This window comes from Parambassis ranga, chromosome 8, assembly GCF_900634625.1.
Source record: "Parambassis ranga chromosome 8, fParRan2.1, whole genome shotgun sequence".
In the NCBI taxonomy this organism is placed as follows: Eukaryota; Metazoa; Chordata; class Actinopteri; family Ambassidae; genus Parambassis; species Parambassis ranga.
Genome location: NC_041029.1, coordinates 5,694,152 through 5,710,080, shown reverse-complemented (window position 1 = coordinate 5,710,080; position 15,929 = coordinate 5,694,152). Strand labels below are relative to the sequence as shown.

Here is a 15,929-nt window from a genome sequence, read left to right as displayed (position 1 = left end):
AATACAAAAAGTAGTAACATACATTGCACCCATATAAAAAACCTTCTCTCAGATTATAGGGACGTTTGTCCTCATTTATGAGGAGGAGGATTATTGGTCATACCAGAGGTGACTGTTCTGAGTATAGATTGTCTAACATTTATTTCTCCTCTTGTACATTTACATACTTATTCCAGCAGTCACGGAGCCCTAAAATGACTCATGTGATGTATAGATACTACCATGGAGTACCATGGACTGGAAGTTCTTTCCCTGTTTCCATGGAAGACTTCTGGCTTGTGGTTTGCTGGAGAGCGTGAAGCAGTGGCTCTGTGGTATGCTGCCACCTAGTGGCCGCTGTGACGTGGTGTTTTTCTTTTTAGCAGCCATGAGGCCCTGAGCTCAGGCTGCAGCAGGTAAATACTGTCCAGTCTGATACAGGTCAGAGTGGATGTATTCTCACTTGAAAGTGAACAACACCATTTCCCAGACTTGCCCTGACTATGGGCTTTGGATTGTCAGCAGTGTTGCGAGGCTGAATTTACTTTCCATGCTTGGATGTGCAGCTGTATTATAGTGCCTGTATGTAAGAACACATCACTGAGATAGAGGAAACGGGGGAGGGAAGCTGGGCTGAGGTTTAGAGTCTTTGGCCTGGAGGAGGGACGAGTAATGTGAAAAAAATGGGAAGGGGAGGGACACAGAGGGAAAATCAACAACACACACACATCTGGAAACAATTGAAGAAAGGGAGAGAGAGAGAAAGAGAGAGAGAGAGAGAGAAAGAGAGAGAGACACAGTTCAGTTAGAAAAAGCAAACAAAATGAGGGCTAAAGCCTCCAAGATGGAAGTCATATAAAGTCATTAATATAGGTCAAGAATTTGGGCAGAAAAATCAATCAACAGTTAAAAGCAGAGAAGAAGAGAAGAGGAAAAAAAAGATAAGAAAGGAAAGTCGCTCCTGTTTCAGGGACCAAACTGAAGACATAAGGAAAACCAAGTAAAGAGGCACACCAGGAGGAGAGGGGGGGCTCGGATTCACAGAGAGGAGCGAGAGACTTAAAGACAAAGATTTAAAAGGACTGAAACTCACCTTCAGGTAAACACAGAACTACTGCACCATCAGAAACATCATTCACCGCCGTGCTGGAATGTGGTCTGCATGCATGAAAAGTGGTTTAGATTTCACACTTGGCAACATGTGTAGATCCAATGAGAGACACTGGTTTTAGCTTCATTTACATGATGCAATAAAGGAATGTAAAAAAAAAAGACAAGTTTATTTTGAAAGTTTATTAAACTGCATGTCTTACAATAGCTTTCAGTTACTGCCTGTTAAAGGATATCATCACCAACCAAAACCACAATAATGCTTGTTAACACACCACATATAATAGCTGCGAGAGTCATTACAGTGTTAGCCAAAAAAAAAAAATGGCGGAGATGTTTGTTGATGATTTAAGGGGGGGAATTGATCAGATCAGTGAAAACTAAAGTGAAGTAATGATTTGAATATGAATGTTTAACACAAGTCAGCAATTAGTCAGCAGTGCCTCATCTGTCCCAAGATGGCAGCCATGGTTTCACACTTTTCACAGCACCTAGTCGTGAGTGTGAACGCACACGTGCGCTCAGCGATAGTAAATGTAAGTGTGGAGGAAACAACAAATTAGCAATTACATTCTGAGGTGCGGTTCTTCTGAGTTCTCCTGTAAATCACGGCCAAACCTGTCGCTCACATGAGTCATGGGAAATGCCTTCTGCAGTATAATTAGGTCTACAGAGCAGGGGAGGGAGCTTCCTTCCTGTCAGCAAATTGACTTCCTGCTTGGGGTCAGTGGTCGGTGTGCTTCCACAGTGGACACACACAATAACATACACAAATGACGTTATGATTTAAATGATGTGTTTACATGTTTTTTTATCTTGTAGCTTAAAAAAGTGTTTTTTATAAATCTGCACATTTAAAGACACAGTCAGTGTCCTCAGTCGCCAAGGAGACCCGAAACATGTCACAACACGCCATGAAAGATACTATACATTCACTCCTCTGGAAGTTATATAACCATGGTAACACAATGTGAAAGCACTTCACACTTATTGCTATAAAGAAGTAGCATGCAGCACTGTTCAGCCGTGGTTCTTTCTGTTTCAGGATGTCAGCATCTCGGAGGTGTCTGTTATGTGTCAAATATTTGATGTTTGTCTTTAATCTGGTCTTCTGGGTGAGTCGGTCCTCCACCTGTTTATGCCGCCATTTACTTCACACACACTGCTGGGATTTCCTCACTCTGTGACGTTATGTTTCCTGAAAAGCTCGGGGGATGCGGCCTGTTCGGCGTTGGAGTCTGGCTGTCCTTCACGCAGGCAAAGTTTTCCTCTCTCCCCCTGTCCTTCCCGTCTCTGTCGGCTGCCAACCTGCTGCTGGTTGCCGGCGGTATAACTATGGTGACGGGCTTCCTGGGCTGCCTTGGAGCCCTTAAGGAGCAGCGCTGTCTGCTGTTCATGGTGAGAACACACACTCTGTAAAAGTCTTTTGTGCTGAATGCAGATCAGTCTCTAATGGTCTCCCCTGTTGTGCAGTTCTTTGTGATCTTGTTAATCCTGGTCCTGACAGAGGTGACTCTTGCGGTGGTCATGCACATCTTCCACGACAAGGTGAGGTTTAAATCAAATAATCAGCTCATTAGGTGGTTTTGTTTCACTGCAGAAGTTCTGGGTTCTGGGTCCTTTAGGGGGCGCTTCCCTGCCCCCTAAAGGAGGTGGAACACACATGAAGGCTTCCCTAAAATGGCCTGTTAGTTCCTGCAGTGGGAAAGTGTCTATTGTGTGCTGTCTATTGTGGATGGATAGATGGAGGGGTAGTTTGATTGGCTAACAGTGTGTCTTTTTTTTTAGCTGGATGCGAGAGCACACGATGATTTAAAGAAAGGTTTGAAGATTTATGAGTCTGAACCTGGACTCAGAGAGTCCTGGGACAATGTCCAGGAAATGGTGAGTTATATAATGTTCCAACATACCTTTAGGTCTTACATCACCACTGCCTTATAAGCTGACCAAATGTAGTGATGTCAGTGTCCTTCTCTCCCAGTTCAAATGCTGTGGAGTGACCAACAAAACGGACTGGTATGATGTGCTGAATGGAACGCTGCCGTCCTCCTGCTGCTCTGTGAGGACAGAGCGCTGCACCGACGGATGGAGCGAGGTCGGTTTGAAGCATTTGTGAACAGTGACGTCATTTTTCCGGTGAGCTCATTTCCTCTGCGTGTCCTCTGCAGCCGTGCTATCAGAAGGCCAAGCGCTGGCTGCTGGAAAACATCCCCTCTGTCCTGGTGTTTGGAGTGTGTATCGGTATCGTGCAGGTATTTACCTCCTTTTATTTATTCAGCGTGACAAAGACAGACACAGACACATGCATGGATGATGATGTTTGATCATTCTAATGTGATCAGAATGTTTAAAGATCTGTCTTCTCTTGTCAGATCTTGGCTTTGGTGTTCTCCATGCTGATGTACTGTCAAATTCACTGTGCTGAGAAACACTTCGACTGAATCCAGACCCTACCCCAGCCCTACAATGATGCTGGGCCACAAACTGCCCTTAAAAAAAAAAAAAAACATCAAAAGGAACCAACAATGCCAGAACTCGTGGCTGGTAAAACTTTATATATAAATGTATTTTATATACAAAAAAAGCTGCATACATTGCTCCATTAAAATGCACTAATCCAAAATGACCTTTATCCTTTGATTCCTAAAGAGTTTAAAGTTTTGTATAAGCTACCAACAGTTATGTTGCTGATGAGACATAAAGAACAATATTTCTGGATGTTGACCACTAAAACACATATTTCTGTCAGTAAATGGAGAAAAATGATATTCAGCAAGGCCAAACAGGAAATGTAAATTTACCCACAATTCATCATTTCAGTATTTTTAGGATTTTCCTTCAAAAACAAAGAAGGTCCTTAATAACCTGCTGGTTCAGTTTGTGAGTTAAACAAAGCACTAAAATGGTGGAAATGCTTTTGACAAGTGAGCCCACTGCAATAAAAACATGTTTCTTCTGTTTATTGTGTTCATAATGTATAGGCTGATTTCCCTTTTATATATGAACCATTTCTGGATCATTGATTTGAATCTTTTCATCACTTTAACAGGTTAAAATATTCCCACAATGTCTCAGAAAGAAAAACAACAAACAGTCAAACTCATCTTTCACTTTGTTTTATTGTGTGTTTGATTCAAAGTGTTTTTTTTCTGGCTCTTTTACATATTTATGTCATAACGCTTTAACAATATAAGATACAGGCAATCAAAATAACAACGTGCACCACATCCTGAACCACCATGCTAACCCACATTGGGTTAGGGTTAGCCTGTGCTAACCCTAAGAGTTAAGAATGCCTTCATAATAAATACTTTGTGAACACAGCATATGTACACATATCAAAGTCAATATAACTCTTCAACACTACAGGCGTCGTGCTTTCAGCTTTTTATGATAAAGAACTGCCTTGCAGATGAACACTGCATATTGCACTGATGAGTTGATACTAGGAGAAACAATGATTCACTTAAATAGTTTCCAATTTAACTGTAGTGCAGTGCAGCCATGCAGAGATAACTCTTCTGTACGGCTCAGTTTAGGGAGTCCGAACAGTTGATTCACACATAATAATAATAATAATAAAAAAAACACAGTTTGTACCGCCGACATCCCAGCGTCCTCTGACAGAGAGCAGCTCTTTGGTTTTAGGTCAGATATATGATAGATGATGACATGTGTAGAGCGTGGGACTTTTCATTGGCCACTGCTGCCATGGTAACATAAATAATTTTTTTTTTTACAATTTTACAATTTAAAACAAAACGGTAACTGGCTTCACTTTTTTTCCAAGATACTGGCACTAAATTCTATCATTTTATGAATGACAGGAGCTACACCTCTAAGAACACATTGGAGAGTAAAAATGTTTGAAACACCGTAAAATATAGATCATCTGTTTCCACATCTTAAAAACACAATTACAACAGCAGTGAGTCTCTTTTTATACACATTACAATAAAATTCTTCTTCGTCTGACCAAGAGAAACCTCTGGGCAGAGCAGGTTACTGTCAGGAAGAAGAGTCTCTGTCAGTCCAGGTGAGACTCTGTGGGACAGTAGACACAAGTCCGTCTTCACGTTAATGTCCTGATCCAGAGAGGCTGGACTACAAACGTACCCAGATCTTAGTCGTACTCTACATACTCCTCCAAATGTACCACGTTCTCCTGAAGGTGTCATAAAAGTTTGTGTGAAATTCAAAATGTTATTTCATGCAGATTTCATGGTGATCACAGAGATCGGGTGTCGTGCAGTCACTTACCCATCCGCCTTGGCTTTTGACCCATGGGATGAACGTGTCCATGTAGCGCTCTGCGTAGCCTTGTATACGCTGGGTTCCTGTTGCCGTCACTATCCGCCGTGACGCCTCCATGGTGACAGCGATTTGTTGCAGTGTTGGACTATCTGGCGGCGGCAGGACTTCGACTTCAGATACCTGACTGCTGGTGTAGGTCTCCAGAACCCTGGCGAAAGACGCGTATGAGAGACGGGAGATGCTGTTGCGCAGGAACGGGTCGGATTCGATCTGAAAGAAACGACGTGAAAAAAACGACTTTTCAGTGTGTGAGTGTTTGCTGGGAGTCAACAACTTCTCTGAATTAAGGAACAGGAGGTGATGATGAGCTGCCACCCACCTTAGTGTTGATAGAATCTCCTTCCAGAGACAGGACCTGAACAAGCCTCTGCACCACTGCCTCTTTATTGCACGCTGCTACAAAAGAGTCAAGTCATCAATAAACAGAAAGATTGTTAACAGTAACTTTTCTATGTAGAGGGTTCTATACAGGCTTCCTGTATGCAACACTCCATAGAATCTCATCATAATGGAGACAGCTGCTATATTTATCTTTGACATTAGTGTTTGGGTGGCCTCTAATCTTCGTAGTTTCTCTCATACTTCTAAACGGACCCGTCTAACTATAGCTTACATGGAGCTTCCTTGTGTAATTTCTGGTTTGGAATAAACAGCCACTTTAAATTACATTGCAGACACAGTGTGTGATTACCTGATGGTGGCGGGGCTGTGGGACTCCGTCGTTTCACACTGGTGGTCCTCTGAGCAATCTTCTCCAGCTTCTCTGCCACCTCACTGTAGAACTCAGGGCGATGACCTGTATCCACATGTAAGAAACATGCTTGGACTGTGTATGGATGGTGATTACAGGTTTAGGACTCTACAGAAAATAAACGGCTGAAGCTTACCAGGAGAGACGATGCTCTGTGCGGCCTCATGTTCTTTATCGATCGGCAGTATCTGGGGCCTCGTCGGTAGAGATCCATTTGCCTTCTCCTTCTCCTTCTCTTTCTCCTTCTCTTTCTCTTTCTCCTTCTCTAACCTTGACTTGAAGAAACTAGAGATCTTTTGTCGAATGCGCTTTTTGCTCATCTTCTTCTGCTGTTTCTTTCCACTTTCATCCTCCTCTGATGTAGAGGAGGGTGAGATGACGTCATCCTGTGGAAACAGAGTTCAGTGCTTATTTTACAAAGTAACCGAACATAAATGGAACACGGTGTCAGCAGTTCTTACATCTAAGTCCTTGTGGTGCTGCACTTTTGTCTTGCTGTCCCTCTCCAATGAGCCTTTAGAGTCTTTGGCAGGACGCCGTGAGTTGCTACGACACGGCAGCTGCTTCATCAGACCCTTGAGTCTGGTCTTTTTCTCCTCTGATGAGCTGACATCTTCAGCTTGGGAATCCCACCCATCCTTTGGCTTCGGCTGTGGCCTTACGCTGTCGAAGGAAAAAGATCAGAATGTGTTGGTCGGCGGGGCTGGTAAAGATAAATGTGTAACTGTTCCTCTTAAAATAAAACGTTGCTTGGACCAAAACTGAACTGAGTAACAGAAGCCCAGCGTGTTGAACTACCTGTACTTGTGGTGATCACTGTAGGCTCCTCCCACCCTGCCAGGCCGCTCTTTCACAGGAAGGGAAAGAGTCCGTTGGAGAAAAGCTTGGAGGACGAGATGAGTCTCAGCTTTGATTTCATTCAGAGAGATGGAGGAGACGGAGGAGACAGAGCTGGGACGTCCCGCAGACTCCGACATCGCTGACATGAGGTGAAGACAGAAAAAAAAGAACGCATCTTAACTTTGAACAACCATCCTCCGAATCAATAACAGAATAAACTAATCGATCATTTCTATGCTGCGAATTATGTGCATGATTCTATATTTATATTTTCTGTAACATAAGGACAAATATATTAATAATTCATCCTTTAAATGTGCAAACAGACAAAGTTCTGTAGTGTGAACTTGAGTCATAATTAAAATCATGATCACATGCTGCACTAAGATGGTGACCACAGGAAACATTTTACTGTTCAAGATCAACTTGCTAGCATTTAGCTTAAAGTACAGCTGTGTATAGGTTTAGCCTCACACTAGCACTAGCATGCCATGCTACTGCTTTGCATCCATGCTAAGGGATAAGGGCATCCGGTAGTCTGATAAAGACAAACAACTGTGTTAAGGACTCCATGCAATAGCTGACTCTCTGGGTATAAACTTGAATCCGAAGCAAACAAGAAAACCTTCCCTTGTATTTTAAGGTGAGCAGACCTCAGAGCTCTAATGGAAGAAAAGTGAAAGTAAAGCAAACAATCCAGATAATCCGGTCGGTTAACATTCTCTGTAGTGACCATGTCGAAGACGACACACAAACATACCATCACTGACACTGCTTTGAAATGACAACAGATGAACTCACTGGTTGTAAGTACTCACAGTGATCTGCCATGTTAAAACAGTAGGATGTCTTTATAAACAGCTGCCTCTCTGTCGCCCATCATATCCTGACATGGACACTGCATAGTGTGTTATTATACTAGCACACAGATGCAAAGATGGCCTCTTTTGGGTCAGATTTAGATTCATGTTGGTCATTTATAACTTTGACAAAGTACATTTAAAGTCACTGACAGGACATTTACTGCCAAGCAGCCATCTGAGATGTCACTATTACTTCTAAGAATGGAGAAAATAAGGAATATTGACAAGAAAGTACAGTAAACAAATAAAGTTTTTCAACTTGAAGGGACTTAACTAGAAGAAAAGACACATATGAGCTGTCTTTACATATACATTCTGAACCCACACATGGTCCAACCCCCGCTTCAACATTCATTTAGTCACTCAAAGTGTTCGGTGATATTCAGCATTAGTTCATTAAAGCTTCCGAGTGAAAGAGGGGGGGGGGGGGGGTGCTGCCGGGGCACCGTGGCTCCTTCACCGGCCGGGGCGGGAGGAAAACACCTCTGCACCGCCACCAGGAAATGCTATCAGGACCTGTTCCCAACGAAACACAGCGCCAGCGGTAACAAACACACGTTTCTGAACGTTTCCTTTTTAATATCTTTAAATAAACACGGTGCCGATAAACGCCAGCGAAGTCTGAACGCGCTAACTTGAGAATGGATCTCCAGAATGAGCGGAGGCAAAACTCTGTAAAGTCCACCGCCGCGGAGTTACTACAGAGTTCACCAAAACGTTGTAGGAACGGTTAAACGCTGTAAATGAGGGGTGTGTGAAGACGTGTGACACTCACAGAAACATTCTTACCTCTTTTTGTGTGTTTCGGCTCATCGAACTGCACCCGGACAGAGATTTTGTTTTCTCTCCGTCTGTGCGCGCAGCTACACTGAACCTTACGGTAACAGTGCGTGGAGCAGTGTGGGTATTGTAGTCCTGCCGGTCCTTCCTTGTGTGTGTTGACTGAATGTGGTCTCGGTCTCCAAGACTACAATTTAGGTTCATCATGAAGCTTTTTACAATTTACAATTTACAGACTAAATGTTCATAAATATGCAAACAAGACTTAAACTTGAATTAATTTAGTTTAGTCTCTTTTGTGTATTACAGCAGCAGGATCCATGGGCCTTACGTCATTAATCACTCATAATTACACTGAGATAAAGAAAGGAATCTGTCATGTTGAACCATGAGCCACACCTTTTCACAGCAGTCAGAATTATTTGTTTCACTGTCGCTGGTGCAAAATGTTTATTTTTTTCCTTCCCTGTTGAGCACATATATGACTTTGTGTCTTTACAATCATATTGTAATAATATTGACTAATATTGCTCATTAGCCACTTATTGTTTAACAGTATCTTTGTTTTTGGATGACAAAAAATTGTCTTAATGACATTTAATATTTTCTGAATTTGAAGTGATGGAAGTAACTAGTTAACTAGTAATAACTAGCTGATTATTTGACTTTTCAGCAAACCAGAACCAGGACAAATAATAGTTTAATTAAAGCTGCAAGCAGCGATGACAGGCCCTTGCACTCCTTGCGGGCCATGGGACTCGCAGCCGCCGCCTCTTCTATCGCCCCACATACTCTCTCCCCCGGTACCGGCACGAGCTGTGGTCTGCAGGGCAGAAGAGTACACCAATACACACATATACAAAAGACCGGTCCTCCGGCCAGTAGGTGGCGCATCTGTGCAGAGTCAGATGTTCAGCATGACTGTAAAGTTTCATCCACGTTGGATGAAGTATGTGGGAGATACAGCCACAAAAACATCAATTTCCAGTGCGCCACAGCCAGACCGTAGGCTGAAGTGATGAGTTTTTGATAACTTTTGGTCCCTGACCCCTTAAGGGCAAGCACACCAATTTGAAGCCCTATCAAGCAATTCCCCTAGGAGGAGTTTGCAAAAGTTCGGGGAGTGCAAATTGGAACATGGCATGGTTTTTTCAAAATGACGGACTTCCTGTACGTCGTAGAATTTTCATGCAAGAATCGTTTTTTCTTGTCACGAGGCAATACATCAGTGCACCAGGTTTCAAGTCTGTAGCAGTTGCGGTGAATATTTTCACACTTTAGGGGGCGCTGCAGAGCCATGTAGCCACGCCCGCCAATGGCCAGTTGTGATTTTCCTCAGGGGACAATTTTGTGCCAAATTTGGTGAATTTTTGTTCACGTTCAGGGGGTCAAATTCACGATACCGTGGAACAATTTTCAACGTTTTGTGCTCGGGCCCTAATAAACAAAACAGTTTTACTAACCTAGTGGTGGTACTACACTAACAGATTATTAAAACAAAATAGGTCTGTTACTTTTTACCTCTGTGCCACCATAATGTGCGTTTATGGAAAGCGTGCTTGTAGCTGAAACTCAGAGCTCACCCAGCAAGTCAGAGCTCTGAATAGTTGGATCATGCCTGACTAGAAGTGAGGGGACTAGGAGGGAGAGGAAAGAAGGTGGTGGAATAGAGATGATGGTGGTAAATAAAAACACAAAAAAGTGCTTACCAACAGGTCTTGCAGGGGCAGGCCCTCTATCTGCTCCACCACTGGTCCCTGTTCCACCCGATGCTGAAGCAGCCTCAGAATTGTATATGTGTGTGCATGAAAAAACAAAAACTTAAGAGCAGCATTCACAAGGATGATGAGGAAAAGTTTTAACCTCCATCCACCAAGAAGCAGTGAAAGAGGACTGCAGGAATCACATCATGAAGATCGCTGTCATTCATCCCATTAAGGCAGTGGTCCCCAACCACCGGGCCGGGGACCGGTACCGGTCCGTGGGTCATTTGGTACCGGCCGCACAGAAAGACTGAGCAAAACATATATTATTCATTATCTGAGTCTGAAAGCTGTTTCATTTATAAATCGATCAGATTCATCCGCCTGTGCCTTTAAGCACCTGCCCAGACGCTTGTCTCGGTCACGGGATACGGAACCCCAAAATTAAGCCCACAAGCAGCAAAAATGAATAAAAAACAAACGTCTTTGGAGAGCTTCTTCGGAAAGGGGAAAAGGCCTAACGAGGAGACAGAAGAAGAGGAGCCTACCCCTTCAAAGAAAAAGAAACCCGCATTTAAAAGACTATATCAGGAGTCCTATTTAAAATACGGATTTATTGCAACAGGTGATTCTCACACACCAAGTCCGCTCTGAGTGATGTGTGGCGACAGACTCGCAAATGAGGCAACGAAGCCTTCAAAACTGCGAGACCGAGCACCCTGCATTAAAAGACAAGCCATGGAAGAAAACATGAACAAGAACGACTGAAGCAATTAATGACGGCCAAAACAAAATTACGGAGTGGACTGGACATAAGAAACACACTTCGGGTGTCATGTCTCCCATTATCCCCAGATGGGACCGGCTCATTGCTGAGAAAGCTCAAAGGCCCCCACTAATTAAGCATAGGAGTAAGTTGTCTTTGTATGCACTTTTTTTTCTGTGCCGGTCCGTGAAAGTATTGTTTTACATGATACCGGTCCGTGGTGCAAAAAAGGTTGGGGACCGCTGCATTAAGGAACAGGAAAACCAATCAACAATTTTTGTTTGCATTTTGTCAGATTGTAGTGATTACAGGTGTTATTGGACAGTTGATTTGGTGTTTTTACTATTCAGAAATTTAGAATTAAGAAGAAAGCAAGAAGCCAGATGACCACATTTTTATGTTTGTGCTTATAATATTATGCAAATATTTAAAATATGTCATTTCAAGTGCCTTTCAAACATCCAAATGTTTATGTTTTTGGTAAATGTTATTATTATTTTACATTAAATTAATATAAATTAATTATAAAGTAATGCATTCATAATTAATATTACTAAATAATAGGGATGTCCCGATCCGATCACGTGATCGGAAATCGGGCCCGATTACGTGATTTCAGACTCGATCGGAATCGGATGTTACCTCCCGATCAGGACTCGGTTATATATTTATTAGGGCTCTCAAAGTTAACACCTTGTGTGCAGGGTGGCTCTGTGTCCTGTAGTGTAGGGGTATGACTAGGCCTGTCACAATAAACAATAAATCAATTAATTGCACGATAAGTTAATTTTTTTTCGGCCGCGATAAATTACATTTGCATGCTGGTTTGTTTTCCTCTCTTTCTCTCTCTCTCCCTCTCGCTGCCAAAGAGACTGGATGACAAAAGGCGTCACTCCGGTGCGTCGTAGCGTATAAAGGCCGTCGGACTTTATATGTCCCGCGGCTTCTGTCTTAAAATGTGTCAAATCAACAGGTAGTTTTTATTTTTTTAACTCATTGTGTAACGTTTTTCGGGATGTTCTGAGCAGACCACGGTCAGCTCGCTGTCTGCGTCGCCACGGTGCGTCACAGCGCTGCAGGGCTTGGACGTTACAGCAACACAGAGAGCTCTGAAGCTGCACAACACCGTTTCAACACTTTGCCACAATTCACCACGACACTAAACCTGCTCATGTATAGAACCTGCTCTCAGAGAGAGTCCGCGTTGTACGAGTGTAGTTCTCTGCCTTCTCACTGGCGGCACTCGCTGCAGCGCCACCCAGTCTAGTTCTCTTGCCCAGTCCTCTTGTGCCATCTCTGCTGTCAGTTTCTGTCTACATGGTGGCGTTTGTAAAATTCACTGCAGCTGTCTGCAGCGGCCTGATGCGCATACACACATGCAAACGCGTGCGCACACAAGCACATGTGCGTACAGGTGAGCCCACTCCCAGAGAGTGCGTGTTGTTTGGCTCTCTGTTGCTCATGACGTGCTAGTTGGTTTGACTTAACTCCATTGACTATGCTCAGATAAGCCATGGTAATAGGCCTACCACTACTCATAATAATAATATTAACATTAATATTAATATCATTAATAATAACAATAATAATAATAATAATAATGTTGATGGTTGGGGCCTTTCCAGTGTTAAATGTTCTTTAGAAATTAAAGTTTATTGATCTTTGAAATTGTGTACTTGCATTGTATGTCGTTATCATTATATTAGACGAACATAGTCTCAAAACGACAATATTATCGATTATCGCAATAATTTCTCTTGGCAATTACCCAGCAAAATCTGTTATCATGACAGGCCTAGGTATGACAGTTGCTTTTGGTGCGAGGTCTTGATGAGCTGCTGCGTGTCTGAAATCCTATTTACCGCCTTTATAGAGAATCTTGAAAGTATCGGATCGGGACTCGGTATCGGCAGATACTCAAAATCGAATGACTCGGACTCGGACTCAAAGGCAAAAAAACCTGATCGGGACATCCCTACTAAATAATTAAGAAGAATATAACAATGAGAAGGTTAGTACAACAACACAGAAACACCAGCAGTGAAAGTTACAAATTATAGGTGAGTATTGCCAGAGAAATTTACTTTAGTATTTGTCCTAAAAATAATTAGTTCTACTTAGTAAATATTGCTTAAGTCAAGATCACAAGCATTTTTTGAGTGCAAACAACTTTCCACAGTTTTTCTAAGTAAATGTCACTCCAAATTTATTTTAGTGTATAGCTTCTTTTTTTACTTAGATCCAAACACTTGATATATTCCTAATATTCTTATAGTTTCATAGATTTTTGTACATATTTTTGTATGTCTGCACCAAATACCAGGACCAAGTGCCTGCAACACATTTCATCATGGCCATGGCAACAGTTGTTCTTTGTTTACGATCAAAGTGGGCGGAGCAACATGACTGATGTCATTTCATATGGACGTTATGATGTCATAAAGGACGTTATGATGTCACTTAGAAGATGCAACTGGAAGGTACAGCCAGAAACTTTATTATTGACATTTCAAAACAGTTTTGGACACAATGGGCAGAAATTTGGACAGACAGAAGTTTGCTGATATACTCACCAGAGTTGCCATGGAGGAAGTTTATCCCATTATAAATGCATTTTATAATGGAACAAGTCAGGAACAATGGGACGGATTGATTTCAGGAAAGCCTGACACTGAAATGGTGAAGAGGCTTGAAGAGCTGTTTAGGGAGGTCATAATTAAGATCACCAAATGTGTTTTGGTGTCACTCCCTAAAAGGCAAACAGTTTCTCAACAGGAAGTTTTTCCCACAGTGGTCAACTCACTTCCTCAGACGTTTGCCAACGCTCTGGACATTTCTAAAAAAGTCTGTGGTCCCCCCTCAGACATTTTCTCCTTATATCTTACTAGTGAGGTGACAAAGGTGGTAAATTCTATCATCTCTTTTAGCAAGGATTATGAGGAGCCTAATATTAAAAGGTATATGCCTGCCACACTTGAGCACTTAAGTGCATTGACCTACTACATGGGAAATATGATGAAGCAATTCTTCGATGTGAAGCCTAAAACTCAGACACAGAAGCCAGATCTTGTCAACGGTATGCTGCCTGGCAGCAGTGATGAAGCAGAGATGAAGTCTACTCCAGTAGCTGGCTCCAAACCTGTCGGAGAAGGATCAGGAAAGAGTTCAGAAGTTTCTTCTCCTAAGCAAGCCAAAAAGGGGATACTTCAGAGATTCAGGGAGATTTTTGGTGTGTCACGCAGTGTCTCTCCCTCTATGACCACGCAGGAGTCACCTAAGGCAGTGACCTGTCCAGTGGACATTTTTGCGGTAGAGAAGAGAAAAGCTTTGTCACCCAAGTCAACAGGAGTAACACCCAATGAAGTCACTCCAGTGGAGGTTTTCGTGCCAGAGCAGGATGCAGAGGAGGACCCCACGAAATCTGAGGAGAGACTTCAGAAGAGAAAAGCTTTATCACCCAAGTCAACAGGAGTAACACCCAATAAGGTCACTCCAGTGGAGGTTTTCGTGCCAGAGCAGGATGCAGAGGAGGACCCCACGAAGTCTGAGGAGAGACTTCAGAAGAGAAAAGCTTTATCACCCAAGTCAACAGGAGTAACACCTAAGACGATGAAGCCTCTGCACGAGTCAAATGATGCGACTCCATTGGTATATGTGACACAGAGAGGGTTACCTGGAGTCGTCAATGGTGGCAATTTTGTGCCACAGATGGTGTTACCTGGAGTCGACAATGGGGGCAATTTTGTGCCACAGTTGGTGTTACCTGGAGTCGACAATGGGGGCAATTTTGTGCCACAGATGGTGTTACCTGGAGTCGTCAATGTGGGCAATTTTGTGCCACAGATGGTGTTACCTCGAGTCGTCCTTGTGCGCAATTTTGTGCCAAAGATGGAGTCACCTGAAGTCATCCTTGTGGAGGATTCTCTGACAAAGTCTACAGAGAGAAAGGCTTTAAGAAAGACAACTACGCCATCCAAGCCTCCTAGAAAGGGTAGGCAGTTGAGGAACAACTGGCACTTGCCATCCAATACTGAAAGGGATAAAAGTGCCAGCATTGTGCCTGTGCAGCAGACAGCTGAGGCCATCTCTGTGAAGTCTGAGAAGTATGACTCCTTCACACCTGTGATTCACTTTGTGGACGACATAGTGTCTAAGATGGAAAACAATGACTTGGGCAGATTTCTTTTTGATCTAATTATTCAAGTGAATAGAAAGTTAGAGAAAACATTGACCTTGAAGGAGTGTCAAGAAATCCATGCCCGGCTTTATGACAAAATTTGGGATATACTGGTAAAGGAACATATTACTATTCCTCCAAAAAATTTCCCGGGTCTTAGCATGCTGGTTTATGAGAGCCTGATCAAAGAGTGGAAATATCCATTCATTCTGGCCCTTCACATGTCTACTGGGCTACCGATGATGGACAAACAGATAATCAGTAGTTTCCTGGAACATGCTACAAGAAGCTAGAAGTCAGCTCTACGAAGAACAAGAACTTCTTCTCAACAGTTTGCAAAGCCATTTCCAAGCCATTTAGATGACTTCAGGCCTGTCTTCCTTAGACACCCGGGGGCACCTAGTAGAGGCACACAACTCACAAAAACCTGTTTGTGAACTTGTCTGCAGGCTACAAAAAAAAAATAAAAAAAATAAAATAAAAATACAAAATCTCATCAACTTCAATACATTAACAGTAGAAAATGTCAAATTTACCTATTTTTCTCGAAAATAAAACCCTTACATCAAGGGTGATCAATGGGACCTAAGTGGAAAATACCATTTAAAACTACTGCTACACAAAAACTAATAATGCATCAAACTCA

At 42.6% G+C, this 15,929-nt stretch overlaps 2 protein-coding genes across 3 annotated transcripts; one reads left to right on the top strand and one right to left on the bottom strand.

The window, feature by feature from the left end:
- The first annotated feature begins 719 nt into the window (after positions 1-719).
- tspan4b (tetraspanin 4b) lies at positions 720-4,051 on the top strand. The gene is made up of 8 exons (XM_028412586.1): positions 720-1,078; positions 2,135-2,204; positions 2,296-2,487; positions 2,563-2,637; positions 2,878-2,973; positions 3,071-3,184; positions 3,258-3,341; positions 3,462-4,051. The coding sequence occupies exons 2-8, from the start codon at positions 2,136-2,138 to the stop codon at positions 3,528-3,530; spliced, it is 699 nt and encodes a 232-aa protein (XP_028268387.1). The 5' UTR covers positions 720-1,078; position 2,135; the 3' UTR covers positions 3,531-4,051.
- Positions 4,052-4,189: 138 nt separating this feature from the next.
- On the bottom strand, positions 4,190-8,617 carry bcl2l12 (BCL2 like 12). 2 transcript variants are annotated; one of them, XM_028412585.1, is made up of 8 exons: positions 7,813-8,617; positions 6,953-7,133; positions 6,616-6,817; positions 6,291-6,540; positions 6,095-6,199; positions 5,723-5,796; positions 5,350-5,613; positions 4,190-5,254 (listed from the first exon to the last, which is right to left on the bottom strand). In XM_028412585.1, exons 1-8 carry the CDS (start codon positions 7,823-7,825, stop codon positions 5,213-5,215), a joined length of 1,131 nt encoding a protein of 376 aa, XP_028268386.1. In that variant the 5' UTR covers positions 7,826-8,617; the 3' UTR covers positions 4,190-5,212. The 2 variants fall into 2 exon arrangements, with proteins under 2 accessions (XP_028268386.1, XP_028268385.1); XM_028412584.1 differs by having other exon boundaries at positions 5,723-5,799; positions 7,813-8,616.
- Positions 8,618-15,929: the final 7,312 nt, after the last annotated feature.

Bases quoted from the DNA above. Each gene is read 5' to 3' on its own strand.
- tspan4b (XM_028412586.1), top strand. From the start codon at position 2,136: ATGTCAGCATCTCGGAGGTGTCTGTTATGTGTCAAATATTTGATGTTT. The intron at 2,974-3,070 runs GTGAGTTATATA...CTTCTCTCCCAG, and splicing joins GGGACAATGTCCAGGAAATG to TTCAAATGCTGTGGAGTGAC. The intron at 3,185-3,257 runs GTCGGTTTGAAG...TGTCCTCTGCAG, and splicing joins GCACCGACGGATGGAGCGAG to CCGTGCTATCAGAAGGCCAA.
- bcl2l12 (XM_028412584.1), bottom strand. The intron at 6,818-6,952 runs GTAGTTCAACAC...TTCCTTCGACAG, and splicing joins AGTGATCACCACAAGTACAG to CGTAAGGCCACAGCCGAAGC. The intron at 5,800-6,094 runs GTAATCACACAC...ACTCTTTTGTAG, and splicing joins CACAGCCCCGCCACCATCAG to CAGCGTGCAATAAAGAGGCA.